Raw genomic sequence first — 25,268 nt, 5'->3', positions numbered from 1 at the left:
TGATACACGTCTGTTTTGTTGTTGGCTTACTTCATGTTCTGCATGATATTATAATACACACACACAAAATCATGTAACAATAAAAACTTGCCATGTATTAGTTTCATGGTGAAGATATAGTCAGGCTACAGTACTTCAACAGAAATAAACTAGAACTACACACCATAGCTTCCTGAACATTTACCTGATAGTTTCACTGTCACTCATGGTTTGTGACTTTTTCTGGCATTCATGTCATAAGATACCATGTACACCACTACTTAACAGACAAAAATGTTGTCATAATTACTGTCGAAATTAAGATGACAGGAAGTACTCCACTGAATACCAAATATCTTTATATATCAATCAAATTCCAGAACAAAATTGGAACAAGCAACATACAATTTCCAATGGATTTCTTGCCCAGCTATTACTCATTCTTTAATTAAAAGTAAGGCTTTAAACGTTTACACAGTTTGGATAGTTCTGTTGGCTTCAGAATTAACCATGGCTGTGTTCTGACTACATTCACTAATGTGAAAAAAATAAGTCATGAGAATTATAAAAGATATTCAGTATACGATGTGTAAAAAATATACTATAATCATATTGATCCTTAATGTATAAAATATATAATGGTGACTGGTGAATTCCTTTATTTTTATAGTTGCTGCTAAAATGACTAGTTTGCAGATTAAATTTTAATTTCGTTTGAAATTTTGTACCTGAAAACGGTAAACGTTAACAGCCATTATAAGTAACTAGGGTTTAATAATTGCAGTTATGTTCGTATAATCTCATAAATTACAGATTTGAATCACAGAATCATCAGTTAAATTTTAACTTAAAATATATTCTATTTTGTATATCGTACTACTGTAGTTGTTAGGCAGACCCAAAATAATCTATAAACTAGAAAGAAAGAAAACACAACCCTGTGCTGAAATATGAAGAGACGTGCAGTTTACGATCCGAATTGTTTTTGAAAATCCCTGAATAATTTACATATTTAATAGCTTGTCTACTGCAGAAGTTGCATAAACATTGTTGACTTATGAAAACCGCCATATTCACAACACGAAAACGCGAAAGCGTTTCGAGCTATTCCTTTATACATACTGTTCATATTACGTAAAATAAAAAGGATGGTTATTACTATTTTATTATGAAAAACGTGAATTGTACGAAGTAGAGCACACGGAAAATACAATTTTCAAAGACTTGTGAGAGTTAAACCAACATTTTCATAACAATTTAAGATCATGAAAGATATTCCAATAAAAGTCAATAACTCAGCCTGTGTGTTTTCCTTATAGCAAAGCCACATCAGACTATCTACTAAGTCCACCGAGGGGAATTGAACCCCTGATTTTAGCATTGTAAATCCGTAGACTTACCGCTGTTCTAGCGGCGGATGTCAATAACTAAGTAAGCAACAATGTAAATAAAAACTGTATAAGTGTCATTCAAATATATGTTCAAATATTAAACGAAGAAAAGTGCAAGAAAAGAAATTTCTTAGAGTAAGTAACTTCATATTCAAATTCTTATAAAATACTGTAATTATTAAACATCACTCTATAAATCATCCTTTCTTGTATACTAGTAATTTTTGTCATTAATTTGTAAAAATTTATAACCCTTCTCTGTGCAGTGAAGGCCTGGCATGGCCAGGTAGATTAAGGCGTTCGACTCGTAATTCGAAGGTCGCGGGTTCGAATCCCGGTCGCACCAAACATGATCGCCCTTTCAGCCGTGGGAGCGTTATAATGTTACGGTCAATCTCACTATTCGTTGGTAAAAGAGTAGCCCAAGAGTTGGCGGTGGGACGGCTAGCGCAGATAGCCCTCGAGTAGCTTTGCGCAAAATTCAAAACAAACAAAACTCTATGCAATGACGTCAATGATAACATAAGTGGTGGGACAATATGGGATCCATTGGTCAGTTTCGGCTGTTTGAGATTCTAAACTAAATTAACTTATGAAATTTAAAGCCAGCAATTATCACACATATTAGTATCAAGCTTTTTTCTTAAACTCATTTAAATTTACTGCCAGTACAACACCTGAAGGCAACCTATTCCAAAGGTGAACCACCTTGTTAGTAAAATAAAATTATCAAGATATAAGAATGAATGAGACCAGTGGTGGATACAGGATTTTTTTTTTTTTTTTTTTTTGGGGGGTGATCGACTAAGTAACAGTGACTTAAACCCGACCCCAAGTAAACTTTTCCTTGCTACTGCAACGTAAGTTTCATGGAATTAATTTAGAAACAAAGAAAAGAAACATATATGACTATGAAGTCTCATTTATTGATTTTATTCTGAAATATCAAGTTACAAGTAATCGTACAGCACTGTACTGAATCACACAGCATAGTGCATGTGACAATGAACTTTCATATATTCCTAAATAACATGATACAAGTAAACATACAACAAAAATATTTTAATTGAGATGATCAGTACTTTATATTTCTTATTTTCCATTAACCTACACAATTTTGGTATGGCCAATGAAGGGATGCATCCCCCCATCTCCCCTCTGTATCCATCCCTGAATGAGACACGAAAGAAAAAAGTTAAAAACCGCTCACAATATTGTTATGAAAATACATGTGTTGTTCACTTTGAAATTATACATCAACAACTATCGTAAGGATATAACGTTAAAATTGTTATTTAAATATACTAACGTTTCTAACTTTTCATAATATTATAGTGTTTATTTTTAAATTACAATTTGTTCTGTATATATGCAGGTTTCTCATAAAACATGTTCGAGAAAAAAAGTTAATTTCATTTTAAGATATATTTTAATTTTATGCCAGAAAGAGCTAGTCATTGTATCATGATCTAAAATCCTCCTTTACTAAGTACGAAAGTAATAATATAAACATCAATTAGCGAATTATTTGTTTAATAAAATAAAGCTGTGGGTTATTAACTGAGTTAGATAAGTGCTAGTTGGAGTTAAATGATAAGGATTAGTGTTTTTGTGACAGAAATTACGTAAGCTAAACAAGTTGGTTTCCACAAGTTCTTGTTAACATTAATCGAAAATTGAACTCTTTTGAAGTTAGGCCTACAAAGAAATCTAACTTGTGCCAAACATCACTTAAACTTCTTGACGAAATATATTTTAATTCGTTATCATTACTTAGCATGGACATAGCAATCATTTTACTAAATAATTCAAAGGACCCACCCAATGATAAAATAGTTACTATGATACAACACTTACGTCAGAAGTGAGTTTATGTTCGTGAAAATAAAACAGAACTTTTACTAAAGTTTCCAAATAACAACACAATCACAGCTTGAAATCGAAACTTTAATGTATATAACACAGCAATTAAAAGAGTCAACACGGAAAAGATAAAAATTAAAGGATGAAGAAAAAAAAAGAAAAAAAGGCCAAGAATAGAAGTATAGAAAGTTAAAAGACGTAAGAGAAAGGAACTAAAGAGAAGATTTAAAAGATATATTGTGTGTATGTTTCTCTTATAGCAATGTCCACTATCTTATACTGTGTCTCTTATACTATGTCTCTTATACTGTTATTACAATGTCCACTATCTGTGTAGTGAGATGTATTACCATTTCACGTTACTAAATGTACTCTTATACTGTTATTACAATGTCCACTATCTGTGTAGTGAGATGTATTACAATTTTACGTTACTAAATGTACTCTTATACTGTTATTACAATGTCCACTATCTGTGTAGTGAGATGTATTACCATTTCAAGTTACTAAATGTACTCTTATACTGTTATTACAATGTCCACTATCTGTGTAGTGAGATGTATTACAATTTTACGTTACTAAATGTACTCTTATACTGTTATTACAATGTCCACTATCTGTGTAGTGAGATGTATTACCATTTCAAGTTACTAAATGTACTCTTATACTGTTATTACAATGTCCACTATCTGTGTAGTGAGATATATTACCATTTCAAGTTACTAAATGTACTCTTATACTGTTATTACAATGTCCACTATCTGTGTAGTGAGATGTATTACAATTTTACGTTACTAAATGTACTCTTATACTGTTATTACAATGTCCACTATCTGTGTAGTGAGATGTATTACAATTTTACGTTACTAAATGTACTCTTATACTGTTATTACAATGTCCACTATCTGTGTAGTGAGATGTATTACCATTTCAAGTTACTAAATGTACTCTTATACTGTTATTACAATGTCCACTATCTGTGTAGTGAGATGTATTACCATTTCACATATCTAAATGTACTCTTAAACTGTTATTACAATGTCCACTATCTGTGTAGTGATATGTATTACCGTTTCACGTATCTAAATGTACTCTTATACTGTTATTACAATGTCCACTAACTGCGTATTGAGATAACTTAATGTTTGGTGTTATATACTTGTGTTCTGTTTTTAGTATTGCTTCTACCCTTCTTTAAAATCAGTATAAAGACATGAATGGATACATATTTCATGTGTTTGTGATACAAATGTATTAATTACTCTTCTGAATATGTTTTCAGATGCACTGTTTGCTAATCTATGTTCATATTAACTGAACATAAAAAAGGTGATTTTATTTTATTTTAGGAAACACTCTATCACTGGAATCTATAGTGTTTTACAGTGAACTCCATAGTGTTTTACAATGGACTCTATAGTGTTTTACAGTGGCCTCCATAGTGTTTTACAGTGGACTCCATGGTGTTTTACAATGGACTCTACAGTGTTTTACACTGGACTCTATAGTGTTTTACAGTTGAATCTATAGTGTTACTACTGTAATCTTCTTGGTATATATTTCTTCAGAACTTCAACCCTGGAATATAGCTTCAAATCCAGAAAAAAAAAGAAATGGATCAACCTCCTAGATCTGCAACAAATTAATTAGGCAGATTAATAATAATTAACAACAGTTAGTATAGTACACACAGGTTTTGTAAACAACAGTTAGTATAGTATATACAGGTTCTGTAAACAACAGTTAGTATTGTACATACAGTTTTGTAAACAACAGTTAGTATAGTACATACAGGTTTTGTAAACAACAGTTAGTATAGTACACAGAGGTTCTGTAAACAACAGTTAGTATGGTACATACAGGTTCTGTAAACAACAGTTAGTATGGTACATACAGGTTCTGTAAACAACAGTTAGTATAGTACATACAGGTTCTGTAAACAACAGTTAGTATAGTACATACAGGTTTTGTAAACAACAGTTAGTATAGTATATACAGGTTTTGTAAACAACAGTTAGTATAGTATATGCAGGTTTTGTAAACAACAGTTAGTATAGTATATGCAGGTTTTGTAAACAACAGTTAGTATAATATATACAAGTTTTGTAAACAACAGTTAGTATAGTACATACAGGTTCTGTAAACAACAGTTAGTATAGTACATACAGGTTTTGTAAACAACAGTTAGTATAGTACATACAGGTTCTGGAAACAACAGTTAGTATAGTACATACAGGTTCTGTAAACAACAGTTAGTATAGTACATACAGGTTCTGGAAACAACAGTTAGTATAGTACATACAGGTTTTGTAAACAACAGTTAGTATAGTACATACAGGTTCTGTAAACAACAGTTAGTATAGTACATACAGGTTTTGTAAACAACAGTTAGTATAGTACATACAGGTTTTGTAAACAACAGTTAGTATAGTACATACAGGTTCTGTAAACAACAGTTAGTATAGTACATACAGGTTTTGTAAACAACAGTTAGTATAGTACATACAGGTTTTGTAAACAACAGTTAGTATAGTATATATACATTCTGTAAACAACTGGGAAATATGTATAAGTCAAATTGGTGAAGGTTCTTCATTAATGTAATTTAACATTTATTCTGTGTAACCATGATGTTAATTTATTTTAAAGAAAGTTGTATAACCACAACATATAAACCTGGCATTATGAAATTCTTGCCTGTAATTTACATCAGTCATATTACAGGGAAAACAAAAAAAAATTACTGTGCAACACAAGCTTCTGCAGAAGAGGAAATAACATGTTTTAAATATATTGTGTGTCACATAAATCTAAACTAAATGTAATGTAATTCTGTAAATATAATTAATAAGAATGATGACAACATTTTCATGTTTATTTCTATTTTGATTTAATGAGTTAGTTTATTTGTACACTGCAACACATTGTAGAAAATATCAGCCTTCAGAGAGCATGTTTGGACTTGCTTATATTATAAAAATATAATATAGACTAATGAACACAAAGATATACAAATCTATAGAGTACAGAACCCCAGCTTATTCATTTTATTTTCTAGTTACATTTGCTACTGTAATTTGATCAATACAAATACTAAATGCAGGTACATGTATTTAAGTATTCACTATTACTGTGAAGTCAGTCAGTCACAGTAACACATGGAGTGAATAAAAAACAACTCTCAATGTAACAAACTTGAAACTCTTAAAAATACAGTATATGATGAAATACAGTATTAATACAATAAACCTGCACACTTCCAAGATACATCACTATATACATTACTATATAACACAGTAGTAATATATAGTACCCAATACAGTACAAATAGTACACTTCCAAGATACATCACTATATAATACAGTAGTAGTATATAGTACCCAATACAGTACAAATTGTACACTTCCAAGATACATCACACAATAGAGTACTATATAACACAGTATTAGTATATAGAACCCAGTACAGTACAAATTGTACACTTCCAAGATACATCACTATATAACACAGTATTAGTATATAGAACCCAGTACAGTACAAATTGTACACTTCCAAGATACATCACACAATAGAGTACTATATAACACAGTATTAGTATATAGTACCCAATACAGTACAAATAGTACACTTCCAAGATACATCACATAATACATCACTATGTAACACAGTATTAGTATATGGTACCCAATACAGTACAAATAGTACACTTCCAAGATACATCACATAATACAGTACTATATAACACAGTATTAGTATATAGAACCCAATACAGTATAAACTGTACATAACACTTGTTTAATTCCATATTAAATATCATTATTTTAACAACAGTTGTCATGTAACAAGCAATAAAACTGTTTTTATGGATTTTAAAACAATATATTACTTATATTTAATGCTATAAATGTTTAAATATTAACTTGTTTTATACAATTAATCCAACAGCAGCTGAAGTAACAAATGAAAAGTTTGTAAGTCATAATGTTAGGTGACAAAAAAAGAGAGATGGAAACTGAAACAGTTTCTTGAAAACATAGTATAAATTATATGAGATTTTAACACTGTAACTCATTCAAAACCACTTATCAAAGTTATCTGTCATTCAATCAACCTAAAAGTAATTTCAACAATTACTGGCAAATTCTCCAGTGTACAAACTAGAATGTGTGAAAAGACTATCAGGAGACTGGGAACTGTCATCCAACAGGTAGCCTACAGGAAGCTGGCTGAGTTCCTGTGGGTCACATGTACTGGATGGCTGCAACAGAAATGGATGCTGATCCTGGCTTCTTGGAAGATACATGGAACAGAAGGTGTGAGATGAAAATTGAGATACTTCTGAGCTATTTGAGTGGTAATCTGTCGTGCTTGGAAAAGACTGCTGCTTTTCTGCAGAATGGTAAATGGGACCTTGTTCCAGGTTTGTAGGTTGGTCACAGTTTACAGTCACATTACTTAGTACCTGGGGAAAGGAAATATTACTGCCCCACAGATTTCTTGATCAGAAGAAAACTGTGATTGGACAAACAACTCATACCCTATGCTGTCACTTTGAGTAAACTTGGAAAAGCAGGATGGAGTTCTAGTGATTCCAGTTTCTGAGAGATCACAATCGCTTCTAGATAGACCGTAATGAAACAGTTCTCGAAGGCTACTGGACCACTTCATTTGAATGATTTCTAGTTTAGTTTGTAGCTCAGTTCTTATCTTCCTTAGTTCTTGGCTCTGTTGGTTAACTTGCTGCTAGAAAAGGAAATACAATTTGAATATAGGGGCAAATAATATAGAGAAATAGTGTACAAACATTCAGCAAACCATTGTGAACTTCTTGACATCAGACCAGCTAAAAACTTATGTTAATAATAACACATGAACTGAATTTCAAGATATAGGAATTACTTGATGAAAATTTATCAAATTTAAGTTATTCTCAACCTACTGTTACTCCATCTGAGAACTCCCATACTCAGGTAGTTCCATTTGTGGAAATTAATCCTATAGTTTATAAAAGTAGTTCCAACACAAATATGTAAAAACATTTGAGTTATTTGTATTTAACAAAACAATGCCATTTTGTTCTTACATTATAATGTAAAACAATTCACTCTTGTATGTAGTGGGTCTCCTTTAGAATTTTCAGGGAGACCCATGTCATTAGTTTATCTTGTATGTAGTGAGTTTCCTTTAGAATTTTCAGGGATACCCATGTCATTAGTTTATCTTGTATGTAGTGGGTCTCCTTTAGAATTTTCAGGGATACCCATGTCATTAGTTTATCTTGTATGTAGTGAGTTTCCTTTAGAATTTTCAGGGATACCCATGTCATTAGTTTATCTTGTATGTAGTGAGTTTTCTTTAGAATTTTCAGGGATACCTATGTCATTAGTTTATCTTGTATGTAGTGAGTTTCCTTTAGAATTTTCAGGGATACCCATGTCATTAGTTTATCTTGTATGTAGTGAGTTTTCTTTAGAATTTTCAGGGATACCCATGTCATTAGTTTATCTAGCGACACTTTATTCAGGACAGGTGGATTTGCCCCTTACTTACTTCAATTTAACCATGAATCTAACAGCAACTTATTGGGATCTCTATATTTGTCCATTAAGTTACCTGAATTTAAGCATGCACAATTTTCCTAGCAGAAAATTACATGGAAAAGAAAAACGACTGGACTATGAAACAGTGCATATTATTAATTATAATATTAGAAGCAGAAATAATTGGCTTTATATAGAATTTTTAAGTTAGAGCCCACTTAATATTTTGTAAAACAAAGAATACGTTGAGTCAGTTCCATGCTGAAACAAACTGAAAGTTAATAACAAAGTAACCTTGGAAACATAAATTTGTTGAAACAACTCCTGAACAATTGGATGCTGATGAGCCCCAGAGCCCAGTAGCTGTTGACGAATCGCATCCAACTCCTTCTGTTGCTGTTGGAGATTCCTGTCCAGGCCATAAAGCTTTTGATAAAGTTGGTGAATCAAATGTACTTCTGCTATCTGATTCTTCTGTACAAAACAGGACAATCATAAGTATGGAATTTCAAAGTACACTAGAATGATACCAAAAAGGAACATCGTAATAATATTATTTACCGAATAAAACACAAGAATGATGCCAAAACGACTTTCTTATTAAGATTATTTACATTATAAGACGCTGGAATTATGCCAAAAAGAACCTTTTAAATAACGTCTTTTACTTTATAAAACACTACGACGATGTCTAACAGAACCTTTTAATACCGTTATAAAACATTGGAATGATTAGTTTCGTAACGTCGCCACTCAAGTCTGGAAAAATATTAATTTAGTGACGTCGCTACACAAAACTTGATTAAAATTAGTATCGTAACGTCACTATACCAATTTTGATATCAGTATCAGAAATATGATGTTATATTTAAAAAAAATCAACATCTTAGAAAGTAATTTTAATCGTGTGTCTATATGTCTTAATGCCAACAATTTGTAAAAGTAATTGTATATCTTGTGTTTATACCATTTTAATGTCAGTATTTTAGTAATTTTAATCGTGTGTCTATATGTCTTAATGTCAATATTTTATAAAAGTAATTGTATATGTTGTGTCTACATACTTTAACATCAGTATTTTAGAATAATTTTAATCGAGTGTCTATGTACTTTAATACCAATATTTTGTAAAAGTAATTGTATATCTTGCGTCTACATTCTTTGATGTCAGCATTTTAGAAAGGAATTTTACGTCGTGTATAGACATTTCGTCAATATCTTGATATCAGTACCTTATAAAAGTAATTTTACACAAGGTTTCTACATATTTTAAGTCAGCGTACTAGAATATTTGTTTTATGCCGTGTCTATCTACGCTTCGCTTCTTCTGTGTGGGTATTTGGGTAGGTTAATCTTTGAATACCCATTAGGGTCAGGTGCACGCGACCTCTTCCTCCTGTCTACGGACGTTCCACTGTGTCGGTATTTGGGTATTGATGTTAAATACCCAGGAGGGTCAGGTACATTTGACCTCTTCCTCCCTCCCGAACGATTATAGCGTCTGTCTTTAGGGTTTTTTTTTTTAAGCTTTGGGCCAGAGTAAAAGTATAACATCATACTCAGGCCCATTTCAGGGCTCAGTCCATGCATGGACGAACAAGAAGTTTTTTTGTTTTTTTTTCTTCATTTTATTATTTCTCTTGTTTTTTTTCTTCATTTAATTTTTTTTTGTATTTTCATATATATATATATATTTTTGTATTTTTCTCCTGTCTGCGTACGTTAATATACGTTTTTTTTTAATTTCGCACAAAGCTACACGAAGGCTAACAGACTTTATCAAGGTTGTGGATTTATGCTATTTTTAGATCATGATGTAGTGCACCAGTGCACATGCGTGAATAGAAACCGGAAAAAACCGGGCAAACTTTCCCAGTAACAACAGTGGGAGATTCAAAAACATAGTTGGGTTTCATACTCCCTAATCAAGTTTCATCTTGACATCGACAGCAAAAAAAAGACCCGTAAAGAAGAGGTCTAATGTACCTGACCCTCCTGGGTATTGAACATGAATACCCAAATACCCACACGGTGAAACACTCCCTAATCAAATATCGTCTATGAAAACTACGGATCCATTTATAGCCCGTGTTTCTCTGTCATCTAGCCTTTTATCAATGAGGAAAATCTTAGTTCTCATCGTGTACAACCCACTATACTAGGTAGGAATTAAAAAGATAAGCGTAGATGAACTAATGTATTTTTATTGTTCAGTGTTTTATGATATCAAATGATATCCCAGTAATTACATTCATTCTTTCAAGAGAAATGGGTTTTGAATATACAATGTACTAGTATACGAAACAATTTCCGAAATTAACAGTGAGTTTGGGCCTAAAGGACGGAAATTCTATTGTGAAACAGCTACAAATGCGAGCTAACACAATTCCGTACAATTCACTTACTTATACCTGTGTATAATATATATATGGGTATATAATCACATGAAAACAGACTACTTTCTTTACATTGGGAATATGTTTTTAACGTTACATAGAATGATAAAAAAAATGAAATTAACTCGTGTGAATAAAAAAATAAATAAAAAACATTGATAAAGCCGCCTTACCTTTCTAACAAAATCGCGCAATTTCCCGTGACTGGGAGCCGACGATATCACAACCATCTTTTCAGCTGAGTATTTAAAAGTTAATCTACATCTTCATAACAAAACTTTGATCCTGGAACATCCTCTCCCAACAATTTTATTCTCAAAAACGATCCTGCATGTGCCATTCTGTCAGTCAAACAACCCGTTTGTTTGCCCGTACATCCTGGAAACACGCGCGCTCGCTGCAAATAGCACACACATCATCGCGCCATGATGTCAGCAGACCCCTAACTGTGATAAGGCATATTTAGCAACGCAAGACTAGAGAGTACGCAGCTAGTCATCATCACTCACCGCCAACTATTGGGCTACTCTCTTACCAACGAATAGTGGGTTTGGCCATAACATTATAACGCCCCATGGCCGAAAGGGCTACCAAGGTTCGAGTGACAGGGATTCGAATCCGCAACTCTCGTATTACTAGTCGAGCGCCATGAGGACCTGACCATGCCAGGCCCGTTAAATACTCCAGCATTGTTTAAACGTTTTGCTAAGCTCTTTGTTTTCATTAAATAATGGGCAAATAAATATCGAGTTTTCTGTTGCAACTTATTCCTTTATTTGTTCAAATCAAGATTTGTTTGGTTTTAGCAACTGGCACAGTAATATCTTCAAACCCTTATTTGTAGGAACAATATATCATACCCGTGTTTTTTACTTAACAAACATTTGCAATTTCTTAAAAACCATGAAGACTAACGAACAAGCATAACAGTCACGTGACTGACATGTTGTCCATAAAACTGGTGAAAACTGTAGTTTTCAATATCAAACAGCAAAAATTTCATCAGATGTTCTGTTCAGAAAGACAGTCTCACGAGAAATATACACTTTCTTCCAGAGCATTTATAGCCTGAGTACAGTTATTAATACGGTCAGAATCAGAATAATATTGTCACAAAAGACAGTAATTATTTTTTTAAAGTTTTATTTTATTGTCTTGAAACATTTCCATAGCACTAAGACATAAGTTGAAAGGAATATTCATTCATTATCATCACCCTTCAAGTATATTATTGACTCCCCACTACTTCATTATCATCGGCCCAACTGTTCATTAACAATTTTTAATTTAATGAAACTTGCCATATTTGTCTCTTTTTTATATAAAGAAATTTTAAAGGAACCTGAAAACAATCCACATCACCAAACTCTGATGCAACTCCTATAAGTGGTTATTTTTTGGCTCTTAATCAATGGCCCCAACATAAGGAAACCCTCTAACTTGTGATTGTGGTTTGAAATGGGTCAATTTAACGTTTTCAGTGTAAAGTAAGCTTTCCACCTTTTCACATTACATTTCTGTTCTTGGCTTTCTCTGAAACCAGCACCACACAGTGTCGAGAGCAGGCTATGAGTTCCAGGGTTTAACATACCAAATTACATGGTTAGAAACTTCTAGTACTAGTTGACCAACATCTCCAGTACCAGTTCATCAACATTTCGTGTACCAGTTAGTCAACATTGCTACTGTTAGTTGGTCAACATCTCCAGTACCAGTTCATCAACATTTCGTGTACCAGTTAGTCAACATTGCTACTGTTAGTTGGTCAACATCTCCAGTACCAGTTCATCAACATTTCGTGTACCAGTAAGTTAACATTGCTACTGTTAGTTGGTCAACATCTCCAGTACCAGTTCATCAACATTTCGTGTACCAGTAAGTTAACATTGCTACTGTTAGTTGGTCAACATCTCCAGTACCAGTTCATCAACATATTATGTACCAGTTAGTCAACATTGCTACTGTTAGTTGGTCAACATCTCCAGTACCAGTTCATCAACATATTATGTACCAGTTAGTCAACATCTCCACAACCAGTTGATCAACATCTCCACTACCAGTTGATCAACATCTCCACTGTTTGTTGGTCAACATCTACAGTACCAATTAGTCAATATCTCAACTATTAGTTGGTCAACATCTCAACTGCCAGTTGGCCAATATCTTCACTGCCAGCTGGTTACAATTCCCAATATGTTACGTTTTGTTTTTCCAAGAACTTGGGACTACATTTATTTCAATTAGCTAGATCCCCTTCTCTATAATTTAAAGATACTTTATGAAGACAAAGCATAGATGTTATGAGTTTTGAGAGCTAGGACACATTCATTTTCAAAATTTAACTGTGAAGTTTTGACACAGATGGACAGAAACATCTATCCCCAACTTCTTTTATATACATCTCAAATTTCAACTTTCAATTGAGAAAACTTTAAATACAGACAACTGTACATCCAAAAAAATCATAAATGCTGCAAATTCTAGTCTCTAGCGATTCTTAACTTTTTACATGATGCAGTTTAAACCAGTTGTAATATTTGACAACAGAAACAAATACCAAAAAGTGATAAAATTATATTAATCCAAATGTTGCGAACATAAATAAAGTAACCTGCAGCCTGATAAAGGAACAAAAAATACATACAATTGATTACAGTGATTTGTAACTCGCGGTATTTACAGGTTAGATCTTTTGTAAGTATTGAAGTTTATAATTGTAATATTTCATAACTACACTAATATTTATAACTGTGATCTTTGTATATTAAACTGGTCTTTAAAATTGTGATTATACTCACCTTTGCACCTTTGGCGAATACTTATTAATATAACTAGGATATTTTGTGACAACTGATTTCTGAATCTGTGTTATTTGGTTACAGTTGATTCATATAATTGTGGTATTTTGTGATTCCTGATTCATATATCTGTGGTGTTTTCTAATTATTGATTTATACAGCTGAAGTATTTTGTAACTACTCATATGTATATCTGTGGTATTTTGTGATTCCAGATTCATATACCTGTGATATTTTGTGATACCTGATTTATACAGCTGTGGTATTTTGTGATTCCTGATTTATATAACTGTGATATTTTGTGAATCCTGATTCATATAGCTGTGGTATTTTATGATAACTGATTTATATATCTGTGGTATTTTATGATAACTGATTTATATAGCTGTGGTATTTTATGATTCCTAGTTTATATAGCTGTAGTATTTTGTAACTACTCATATGTATATCTGTGGTATTTTGTGATTCCAGATTCATATACCTGTGATATTTTGTGATACCTGATTTATACAGCTGTGGTATTTTGTGATTTCTGACTTATATAGTTGCAGTATTTTGAAACTAATGATATATATATATCTGGTATTTTGTAATTCCTCATTTATATAACAGAGTTATTTTGTGATACCTAATTTATATAGCTGGGGTATTTTCTTAATTCTGATTCATATACCTGAGGTATTTTGTGATTATTCATTTATATAATTGTGGTATTTTCTGATTCCTGATTTCTATAGCTATGGTAGTTTTGTGATTTCTGATTTATATAGCTGTAATATTTTCCAACTACTGATACATGTATCTGTCGTATTTTGCGATTACGGATTTATATAGTTATGATATTTTGTGATTCCTCATTTATAAAACTTTGGCATTTTGTGATTCCTAATTTATATAACAGTGGGATTTTGTGATTCCTCATTTATATTTATGAAGTACTTTCTGACTACTGTTATACATATATATATATATATATATATATATATATACTCTTCAAAAAAAGAAACGCAAAAGAGATATTTTTTCATTTTAAAGAGAAATATATGTAACAACGTTACAAGCTCAGAGTATGTGATGTTACACGTGTTAAGGCACTGATTGTCAGACCAAAATGACAATAAAAGTTGTGCACTTTGAAAACGGAGAAAAACATCGGATTTTTCGCATGCATGTCCAATAAAGTTTTTTGAGAGATCTGCATGTTCTGCAAGTGCAACATGTGCAAAATCCCTATAAAAGTGACGGGTTCTCGGTTTCCATAGCTCAGTGTTAAGCCACCGACACGCAATACAGTTACGCCAAGACTGACGTTATCACAACGCAACAACGCCATTGGTCGCTTTGAAGCAGGCGAATCTCGATCAGATGTTGCCAGAGCTGTGAATGTCCACCGAAGCACCATCACAAGGCTATGGAATCGTCACCAACAACATGGATCAACTCGTGACCGTCCACGATCTGGCAGACCTCGTGTGACCACGCCTGCACAAGATCGCTACATCCGGTTACGTCACCTTTGGGATAGGACCACCACTGCGACGTCTACTGCCTCACCCATACCAGGACTGCGTAGGATTTCCGATCAGACCGTACGCAACCGTCGACGAGATTCTTAGGCCCCATGTGCAACCCATCATGGTGAACGTCAACGACGTTTTTCAACATGACAACGCCCGTCCTCACACAGCCCGACTCACCACTGTCTTTTTGAGACACCACAACATCAACGTTCTTCCCTGGCCCTCCTAATCACCAGATTTAAACCCCATCAAACATCTTTGGGACGAGTTGGACCGACGTCTGCGATGGCGACAACCTCAACCGCAGACTCTACCTCAGCTTGCAGCAATTTTTCAGGCTGAGTGGACAGCCATTCCACATGATGTGATTCATGGGCAGGAGATGCCAAACAGTTATTGACGCGCACGGGGGGCATACTCATTATTGACGTTGAGTGACGTTAAACTTCAACTAGTGAACGTGGACTTCGCCTTTGCAGACTTTGGATGTTCAGCAGTGTGCAAAGTTTCAGACATGTCATACAGAACTACCCGGAATAAACTTGTTAACAATTTGTCTCAAATTTTGCCTTTTGCGTTTCTTTTTTTGAAGAGTATATATATATATATCTGGTATTTTGTGATTCATGATTTATGTAGATGTGGTATTTTGATTCCTGATTTCTATAATTTTACTGTTTTCTAACTACTGATTTGTATATCTGTGGTATTTTGTGATTTTTGATTCCTACAGTTGTGGTATTTTGAGACTTCACATTCATATGACTGTGGTGTTTTGTGATTACTGATTTACAAAGCTGTGGTACTTCCTAACTACTGATATATATATTCGTCATATTTTGTGATTCCTCATTTATAAAACTGTGGTATTTTGTGATTCCTTAAATATATAGTTGTGGCATTTTAGGATTTCTGATTCATATACCTGTAGTATTTTGTGATTCCTGGTTTTTATAGGTATGGTATTTTGTGTTTCCAGATTTATATAACTGTGGCATTTTGTGGTTATTGATTTGTCTATCTCTCGTATATTGTCATTCCTAATTTGCATAGTTGTAGTATTTTCTAACTACTGATATCTATATCTGTGGCATTTTCTGATTGCTGATTTATGCAGCTGTGGCATTTTTTGATTCTTGAATTCCATAACTCTGGTATTTTGTGTTTCCTGGTTTATATAGCTGTGGAATTTTGTAGCTACTCTCATATATATTTGTTGTACTTTGTGTATGATCATTTATAAAACTCTGTATTTTGTGATTCCTGATTTATATGTCTGTGGTGTTTTGTGATTCCTAACTTATGTAGTTGTCTGTTTTGTAATTCCTGATTTATATACCAGTGATATTTTGTGCTTTCTGATTTATAGAACAGTGGTATTTTGTGATATCTTATTTATTTCGCTGTGGTATTTTCTAACTTTACATGTATATATCCATGGTATTTTTTGATTCCTCATTTATATAACTGTGCTATTTGTTATTCCAGATTTATATGGCTGTGGTATTTTGTAACTACTGATATATATGTATATCTGTAGTATTTTTTCATTCCTGATTTATATAGTGGTGGTGTATTGTGATTCCTGATTTTCTGTTGACGTAGTAATTTCTAACTACTGATATTTATATCTGTGGCATTTTGGGATAACTGATTTATACAACTGTGGCATTTTATATATCCTGATTTATACAACTGTAGTATTTTCTGATTCCTGATTTATTTAGCTGTGGTATTTTGTAACTACTGCTATTTATATCTGTAGTATTTTGTGATTCCTGATGTATATTACATTGTCTTTCTGTGATATCTGATTTATATAACTTTGGTATTTAGTGCTTCCAGATTTATGTAGCTGTGATATTTTGTGATTCCTGATTTATATCGCTCTGGTATTTTTGATTCTTGAATTATATAACTGTGGTATTTTGTGATTCCTGATATACATAGCTCTAGAATTTTGTGATTTCTGAGTTATACAACAATGGTATTTTGTGATTACTGATTAATATAGCTATGATATTTAGTAATTTCTGGTCTTTATAGCTGTAGTATTTTGTAACTACTGATATATATATCTGTGGTATTTTATAATACCTGATTTATATAGCCCCGGTATTTGTTGATTCCTCATTCACATACCTGTCGTATTTTGTGATTCCTGATTTATATAACTGTGCTATTTGTTATTCCAGATTTATATAGCTGTAATATTTTGAAACTACTGATATCTATATCTGGAATTTTGTAATTCTTCATTTATATAACAGAGGTATTTTGTGAAACCTAATTTATATAGCTTGGGTATTTTCTGAATTCTGATTCATATACCTAAGGTATTTTGTGATTATTCATTTATATAACTATGGTAGTATCTGATCCTTGATTTCTATAGCTATGGTATTTTAAAACAACTGACACATATGTATATAGTATTTTCTAATTCCTGATTTATATAACAGTGACATTTTAAGATTTCTGATTTATGTAGCTGTGGTATTTCATGATTCCTGATCTACATAGCTGTAGTATTTTCTAACTACTGATATTTCGTGATTCCTTATTTATATAGCTGTGGCATTTTCTGATTTCTGAATTCTATAACTCTGGTATTTTGTAATTCCTGGTTTATATAACTGTGGTATTTTGTGATTCTTGATTTATTTAACTGTGGTATGTTGGAACAACTGATACATATATATGTATAGTATTCTCTAATTCCTGATTTATATAACAGTGACATTTTGTGATTTCTGATTTATGTAGCTGTGATGTTTTGTGATTACTGATTTATAGAGTTGTGGTAGTTTGTTGTTCCCGAATTATATAACTTGGATGTTTCATGATTCATGATTCTTGATTTATGTAACTGTGGTATTTTGTGATTCTTGATTTATGTAACTGTGGTATTTTGTGATTCTTGATTTATATAACTGTGGTATTTTTAATTCCTGATATACATAGCTCTAGAATTTTATGATGCCTGATTTATATAACTGTAGTATATTGTGATTCCCGATTTATATAGATGTATTATTTTCTAGCTACTGAAAAATATATCTGTGGTATTTTGTGAATCCTGATTTATATAGGTGTAGTATTTTCTAACTACTGATATACCCTGCTAGCAAAATCTTAAGGTCAATGAACATAAATAAAAATATGTATTTTGCATTGCTAGACTGAACCACTTATTTGAGTAAAGCTTCGAAAGATAAAAGTAAGAAGAGGAAAAAATATTTTAACATTTATTTGGGAAAATGTGAATACTATGAAATTAGCCTAAATACCAGCTGGTCAAAAGTTTGAGACCATACTGAAAGGAAGCGTTCATCGGTAAATACGTAACGAAATTTAGTCATTTGTGTTCAAGCATTAACGTTGTCAACATCTCCCACTGACATCTCATGTGTTACATTGGGTTAAAACATGGCAAAGGCTAAAAAGTTGACAGAGTTTGAACGTGGCAGAATTGTGGAGCTGCAAAAGCAAGGTTTCTCTCAACGTGCCATCGCTGGTAAGATTGGGCGGAGTAAAACTGTTGTTGCAAATTTGTTAAAAGACCCTAAGGGACACATAACTATAATTTCAAGTGGTCGGCTCAAGAAAATTTCGCCGGCGTTGAGCAGGAGGATTCGACGGGTTGTCCGGAAAGACACCAGACGATCGTCGAACCACATTAAGGCCTTACGGATGCAGAATGCAGCTCAAGAACAATAAGACAGCATCTGTGAGAGAAAGGCTTTAAAAAACGTAAACGTCTTTAAAGGCCACGCCTCCTTCCACACCACCAAACAGCTCGGTTAAACTTTGCTGAGAAGCACCAAACATGGGACGTAGAAAAGTGGACGAAGGTTTTGTTCCCTGATGAGAAAAAAATTAACCTGAATGGTCCAGATGGCTTTCAGCGTTACTGGCACGATAAGGATATCCCACCGGAGACATTTTCTACACGACACAGTGGAGGAGGTTCTATCATGATCTGGGGTGCTTTCTCCTTCCATGGAACAATGGAACTTCAGGTTATACATGGGCGTCACACAGCAGCTGGCGACATTGGCATGTTGGAGAAAGCATCCTTATTGAATGAAGGCTCTCGCTTGTGTGAAAATGACTGGTTCTTTCAGCAGGACAACGCTGCAATCCACAATGCCCGAAAAACGAAGGAAGTTTTCATGGCGAATAACGTGATTCTTTTGGGCCATCCAGCGTGTTCGCCCGAACTGAACCTTATTGAAAATGTTTGGAGGTGGATGGCAAGGGAAGTCTATAGAAATGGACGTCAATTCCAAACAGTGCATGATCTTCGTGAAGCCATCTTCACCACTTGAAATAATATTCCAGCCAGCCACCTGCAAACGCTTATATCGACCATGCCAGAGTGAATATTTGAAGTTATTCGCAATGACGGCCATGCAACTCACTACTGAGACCTCTTATTGGGCATTTCCTACCCTGTTTAGGTCTTCTTTTTGGTATGGCCTTAAACTTTTGACCAGTTTAGGCTAATTTCATAGTGTTCACATTTTCCCCATTAAATGCTAAAAAGATTTTATTTTTATTTTCCCTTTTCTTATTTTCATCTTTTGAAGCTCTACTCAAATAAGTGATTGAGTCTAAGAGCGCATAATGCATATTTTTTCTTTATGTTAATTGGCCTTAAGATTTTGGCCAGCAGTGTATATCAGCAGTTAGAAAGTACTACAGCTATATAAATGAGGAGTCACAAAATACCACAGATATATATTTCAGTGGTTAGAAAATATTACAGCCACATAAATCAGGAATCACACGATACCACAGTGTATATATCTGTCGTATTTTGTGATTCCTTATATATATAGCTCAAGAATTTTGTGATTCCTGATTTATATAACTGTAGTATATTGTGTTTCTTGATACATATAGCTGTAGAATTTAGTGATTCGTGATTTATATAAATGTGGTATTTTGTGATTCTTGATTTATATATCTGTGGTACTTTGTTATTCCAGATTCATATAACTGTGGTATTTTGTGATTCCTGATTTATATATCTGTGGTATTTTGTTATTCCAGATTTATGTAGCTGTGGTATTTTGCGATTATTGACTTATATAGCTGTAGTATTTTATAACAACTGATATATATATATATATTTGTGGTATCTTGTTATTCCTGATTTATATAGTTGTAATATTTTCTAACTACTGAAATATATAACTGTGGTATTTTGTGACTCCTGATTTATATAGCTGTAGTATTTTCTAACTACTTATATATATATATACCTGTGATATTTTGTGATTCCTGATTTATGTAACTGTTATTTTGTGATTCCTGACGTATATAACTGTGGTATTTTGTGATTCCTGATTTATATATCTGTGGTATTTTGGTATTCCTGATGTGTGTAGCAGTGGTATTTTGTGACTACTGAATTTTAGATCTGTGGTACTTTGTGACTACTGATTTATATATCTGTAGTATTTTCTAACTACTGATATATATATATATCTGTTGTATTTTGTTATTCCTGATATATATAGCTCTAGAATTTTGTGATTCCTGATTTATAAACTGTGGTATTTTGTGATTCCTGATTTATATAACAATGGTATTTTGTGAATCCTGATTTATATATCTGTGGTATTTTGTAATTCCTGATTTATATAACAATGGTATTTTGTGATTCCTGATTTATATATCTGTGGTATTTTGTGATTACTGATTTACATAGCTGTAGTATTTTCAATCTACTGAAATATATAGCTGTGGTATTTTGTGATTCCTGATTTATATAGCTGTGGTATTTTGTGTTTACTGATTTATATAGCTGTGGTATTTAATGACTACCAATTTATATATCTGTGGTACTTTGTGACTACTGCTTTACATAAATAATTTATGTAAGTGTAAGATTTTGTCACTATTAAGTTTTATTCTGTTGGATTCTATCTATTGTTAGGAAATAATTTATAAATGTTTTCAAAAACCTAGTCAGGGAGAGAGAGAAAGACATAAAAGCATAAAGAGATAGAATTGTCTTTTTGTCATGCTATCAGTCTTGGCCTCACCTCTATAACTGATGCAGCTTGATCAATCCCATTTCCATCCATGCTACCCGAACCCACTGGTCCTTGCATGCCACTGGATTACCTACGTAAAAGAAACACTAAAACCTAACTATCTTTTCACACCTGCCAACAGTAACCTGTATTTGTTTAGCTGTTGAGTCTACACCAGTCTTCATTAGAACCCTTCTACTTCTAAGGCTTCTGAATGAACACAGAGAACATGATAGTCAACATGGAAATATAATGCTCATAGTATAGTTTTACAAGAACATCAGAAATTACAAACTTCCCACGTTTACCTAATAACCTGTTTGTTATATTTGATTATTGGATCAGAATTATAGCTTTAATTATTTTGTTTCTCTAATTAGTCATAGCTTTACTCTCCTTATTTTGTTTCTGCAATCATAACCATAGCTTTACTTTTCTTATTTTGTTTCTGTAATCAGAGCCATGGCTTTACTTTCCTTATTTTCTTTCTATAATCAGAGACATAGATTTACTTTCTTTCCTTATTTTGTATCTGTAATCATAACTAAGTTTTACTTTCCTTTTATATGTTTCTGTAATCAAAGTCATTGCTTTACTTTCCTTATTTTGTTTCTGTAATTAGAGCCATAGCTTTACTTTCCTTATTTTGTTCCTGTAATAAGACCCATAGCTTTATTTTCTTTCCTTATTTTGTATCTGTTATCAGAACCATAGCTTTACTTTCCTTATTTTGTTTCCCTAAACAGAATCATAAGTTTACTTTCCTTATTCTGTTTCCGTAATCATAACCAAGCTTTACTTTCCTTATTTTGTTTCTGTAATTGAACGAAGCTTTACTTTCGTTATCTTGTTTCTGTAATCAGAACTATAGCTTTACTTTCCTTAATTTGTTTCTGTAATCAGAACCATGTCTCTATTTCATACCAACCTTAATCGTCTATATTGAATCAACGTGGACTATGATTTTGAAACCTAGTTGACAACTGCTGCAACCTTAATTGTCTATCTTAAAAAAATTTAACTATAGTAGTAATAACCGTTCGATATTTACTACAGTATTGCCTGTATTAAATTAACCTGGATTATGGTGGTCAAAATGATTTCTTTGGTTCAAGATTAACAAAATTTCTCTAAAATTGTGATTAAATTGGTAAAATAGAGAATTTCTTTATTCCTTTTAGATTCTCGTGTAGATGATATTTACGTCTGTCTTTGCTTCTTTCCTGATATTAAAAAAAATGTTGGTGTGTTATTCACTTGTGCAGACGTAATGTTATTTATGAATTTTTTTCTAAAGATTTTACTTCTGTTTAAACTATTGCTAAAAAAACTTGAACCAAAGCGCATTAGACTCGCTCGAACTATTAGGAAATGTCCAGTATATTGAACCGTTTCAGGAGAAACTGTGTGACGGATGTCTTCTGGAATTGTCTAAACTTAAAACAGTTCTAGAATATGGAAACTCTATTCGTTTCAAACAAATCATGTTAAGCCAGTTTCTCTCTGGAATTAATAATCCAAGACGCTTTGAACTAATCACAAGTCTTGTAATACGAAATTCATTCACTTTTAATAGGTACATATTTCCTCTTGGGGCATAGAGTGAGCAAATTCCTTTTGTAGACCAAAAGCGCTATCTATAATAATATTTAAAAACATTTTAAAGAACCAGTACCTAGTAGAACACATAGAGAAGTAAAGCAGCACCTATTATGTTATTTATATCTATTGTGACAGGAGGAAATACCGACCATGACCATAAAAATGCTTTACGTAGAAAACCGTTAAAGGTTTCCCCATAAAAAAAAAAACACATAACTTTCTAGATATCGCTAGATTTCAGAATAATTATTAATTGAAACACTCACACACATAAAAAAGCCTGTTTTACCCTTTTCACTCTGCAGTGTGGGTTCCTCTTTTGTCGTCATCGAAGAAAGAACAAGTTCGAACACACACATTCACAACGATACAATATCATTTTAATCTGCTACCTACTCACGAAGTTGCCATAACAACAAGAAACAGCGCGGAGACTGCGATAAAGACGCTGACTGTATTTTGCGAATTTTTCTCTACAGCCACTTGGCCAGCAAAAGACAATATGATGACGGAACACTGTTTATAAAGAACATATCTTACGACCTTCTATGTGCACCTCTACACAGTAACGGTGTGACTTAGAAAGACGTTATTAGCTTTTAGAAAAACGTAAACACATCCTTGAAAGAATATTTACATAGTTACTTTATAAACATCAATTGTGATCAAAGCTTGCTCCAGATATTCTCTAAAACGCATAAAGCTGGGGTATTTAATTAGGTCGGTAGTAAGAGTCTCAATAAGAAACTACCAGGTGGTGTCATTATCAATATGCTTGTTTTAATATTTCACGTAAAGATAACCAAAGTGATATATGATAACCTAAAGGAAACGCTGCTACGTAACAGCAGATAAACGATAGGGAAAGAAGCTACTCAACAATGGATAAACTACAGGAAAGTTTAAACTTAACAGCAGATACTATACAGGGAAAGTTGATACTTAACAGCAGATAAACGACATGGAAAATTGATACTTAATAGCAGATAAACTACAGACAAACCTGCTACTCAACAGCAGATAAACTGCAGAGAAAGCTGCTATTTAACAGCAGATAAACTACAGGAAAAGTTGACACTTAACAGCACCCGTTGTCAACACTTAGTCCACTCTTTTCTTGCCGATCAGCAGGATATCACTGCTAGTGTCATAACGTACCCACACTCCCAAACTGAAAGCGCGTATCAGCGGTAGCGTGATGCGAACCATGAACTCTGAGATCAACATTCCCCGGGTGTGGAAGAACACTGAACAGAGTTATTTATATTTTTGTTTCAACATAAATCAGAAAATATTGAAACTACGCTTTCATTCAGAAAAACATTAAACTGATCTACATCTAATTTGAGTTTAGCGTCTACCTTTGTTTTCCATTTCTCTGTAACAAGTGTGATGTTTTTATGAGTCAAATGCTAGTTCATCAACTAAAATGAACATGGATGTAATTAAAAAAAATGGTCATAGATTAAGTCAAGCTTTATTTCATGAACTAAAATGAACAGAAATATATCATTGAAATAAAACAAGAGTATAAACATAAACTAAATCCGGACCGATTCATTAAGAAAATCAAACCACTCGACCAAACCCAGCCCGATTCACAAAGAAAAACAAATCACTAGACTAAGCCGAACCTGTATCACCAAGAAAAACCAAAGTACTAGATCAGATGTAACCTGATTCATTAAGAAAAACAAAATACTGGATCTAACGTATCACGATTCACTAAGAAAAACAAATAAATAGACGACAGTAAGTAAGCTGAATCGAGTCACTAAGGAAAAGTGTTTGTTCCATGAACAGAAAGTGAGATTTGTAATATCTACACATTGGAAAGATAGTTTTAAGCTTTGAAATGTAATGGTGTTGACGGATAGGCCACTTCTATTAATATAAATTCCTAGTTTGTTGAAAATTAGACAGCCATTTCAGTTAAAAACTTGACCTTAAATACCAAAAAACAACTAACACCTTACAAGAAAATCATGTACTTCACCCATGTGATCTTGCTTGTTCACTAAGAAAATCATGTACTTCACCCATGTGATCTTGCTTGTTCACTAAGAAAATTATGATTGTATTGTAGTGCCAGTATTTACAAGCTGTGAATGGACACGCCGTTGGTTTCTACC

At 32.9% G+C, this 25,268-nt stretch overlaps 2 protein-coding genes across 3 annotated transcripts in view; both read right to left on the bottom strand.

The window, feature by feature from the left end:
- LOC143230150 (glutamyl-tRNA(Gln) amidotransferase subunit B, mitochondrial-like) overlaps positions 1–1,059 on the bottom strand; it is a 33,328-nt gene extending 32,269 nt beyond the window's left edge. The window contains 1 exon segment of the mRNA XM_076463226.1: positions 185–1,059. Coding sequence (XP_076319341.1) covers positions 185–207 — 23 coding nt within the window. The 5' untranslated portion in view covers positions 208–1,059.
- A 6,629-nt stretch (positions 1,060–7,688) lies between these two features.
- Positions 7,689–23,740, bottom strand: LOC143230149 (uncharacterized). Of its 2 annotated transcripts, none has more exons than XM_076463225.1 (4): positions 23,426–23,740; positions 21,544–21,625; positions 9,068–9,247; positions 7,689–7,973 (listed from the first exon to the last, which is right to left on the bottom strand). In XM_076463225.1, the coding sequence occupies exons 2-4, from the start codon at positions 21,610–21,612 to the stop codon at positions 7,689–7,691; spliced, it is 534 nt and encodes a 177-aa protein (XP_076319340.1). In that variant the 5' UTR covers positions 21,613–21,625; positions 23,426–23,740. The 2 variants fall into 2 exon arrangements, with proteins under 2 accessions (XP_076319340.1, XP_076319339.1); XM_076463224.1 differs by having other exon boundaries at positions 7,689–7,976; positions 23,426–23,736.
- Positions 23,741–25,268: the final 1,528 nt, after the last annotated feature.

The sequence above is a fragment of the Tachypleus tridentatus genome, chromosome 10 (genome assembly GCF_004210375.1).
Source record: "Tachypleus tridentatus isolate NWPU-2018 chromosome 10, ASM421037v1, whole genome shotgun sequence".
Lineage (NCBI taxonomy): Eukaryota > Metazoa > Arthropoda > Merostomata > Xiphosura > Limulidae > Tachypleus > Tachypleus tridentatus.
This window is presented reverse-complemented; position numbering and strand designations above follow the sequence as displayed.

What these genes read in the sequence shown, in the direction of transcription:
- LOC143230149 (XM_076463224.1), bottom strand. Translation starts at nt 21,612, where the DNA reads ATGCAAGGACCAGTGGGTTCGGGTAGCATGGATGGAAATGGGATTGAT. An exon ending in AAGCTGCATCAGTTATAGAG is followed by an intron (nt 9,248 to 21,543) that starts GTGAGGCCAAGA and finishes TGTTTTGTACAG; the next exon opens with AAGAATCAGATAGCAGAAGT. An exon ending in AACAAATTTATGTTTCCAAG is followed by an intron (nt 7,977 to 9,067) that starts GTTACTTTGTTA and finishes TTCCTTTTCTAG; the next exon opens with CAGCAAGTTAACCAACAGAG.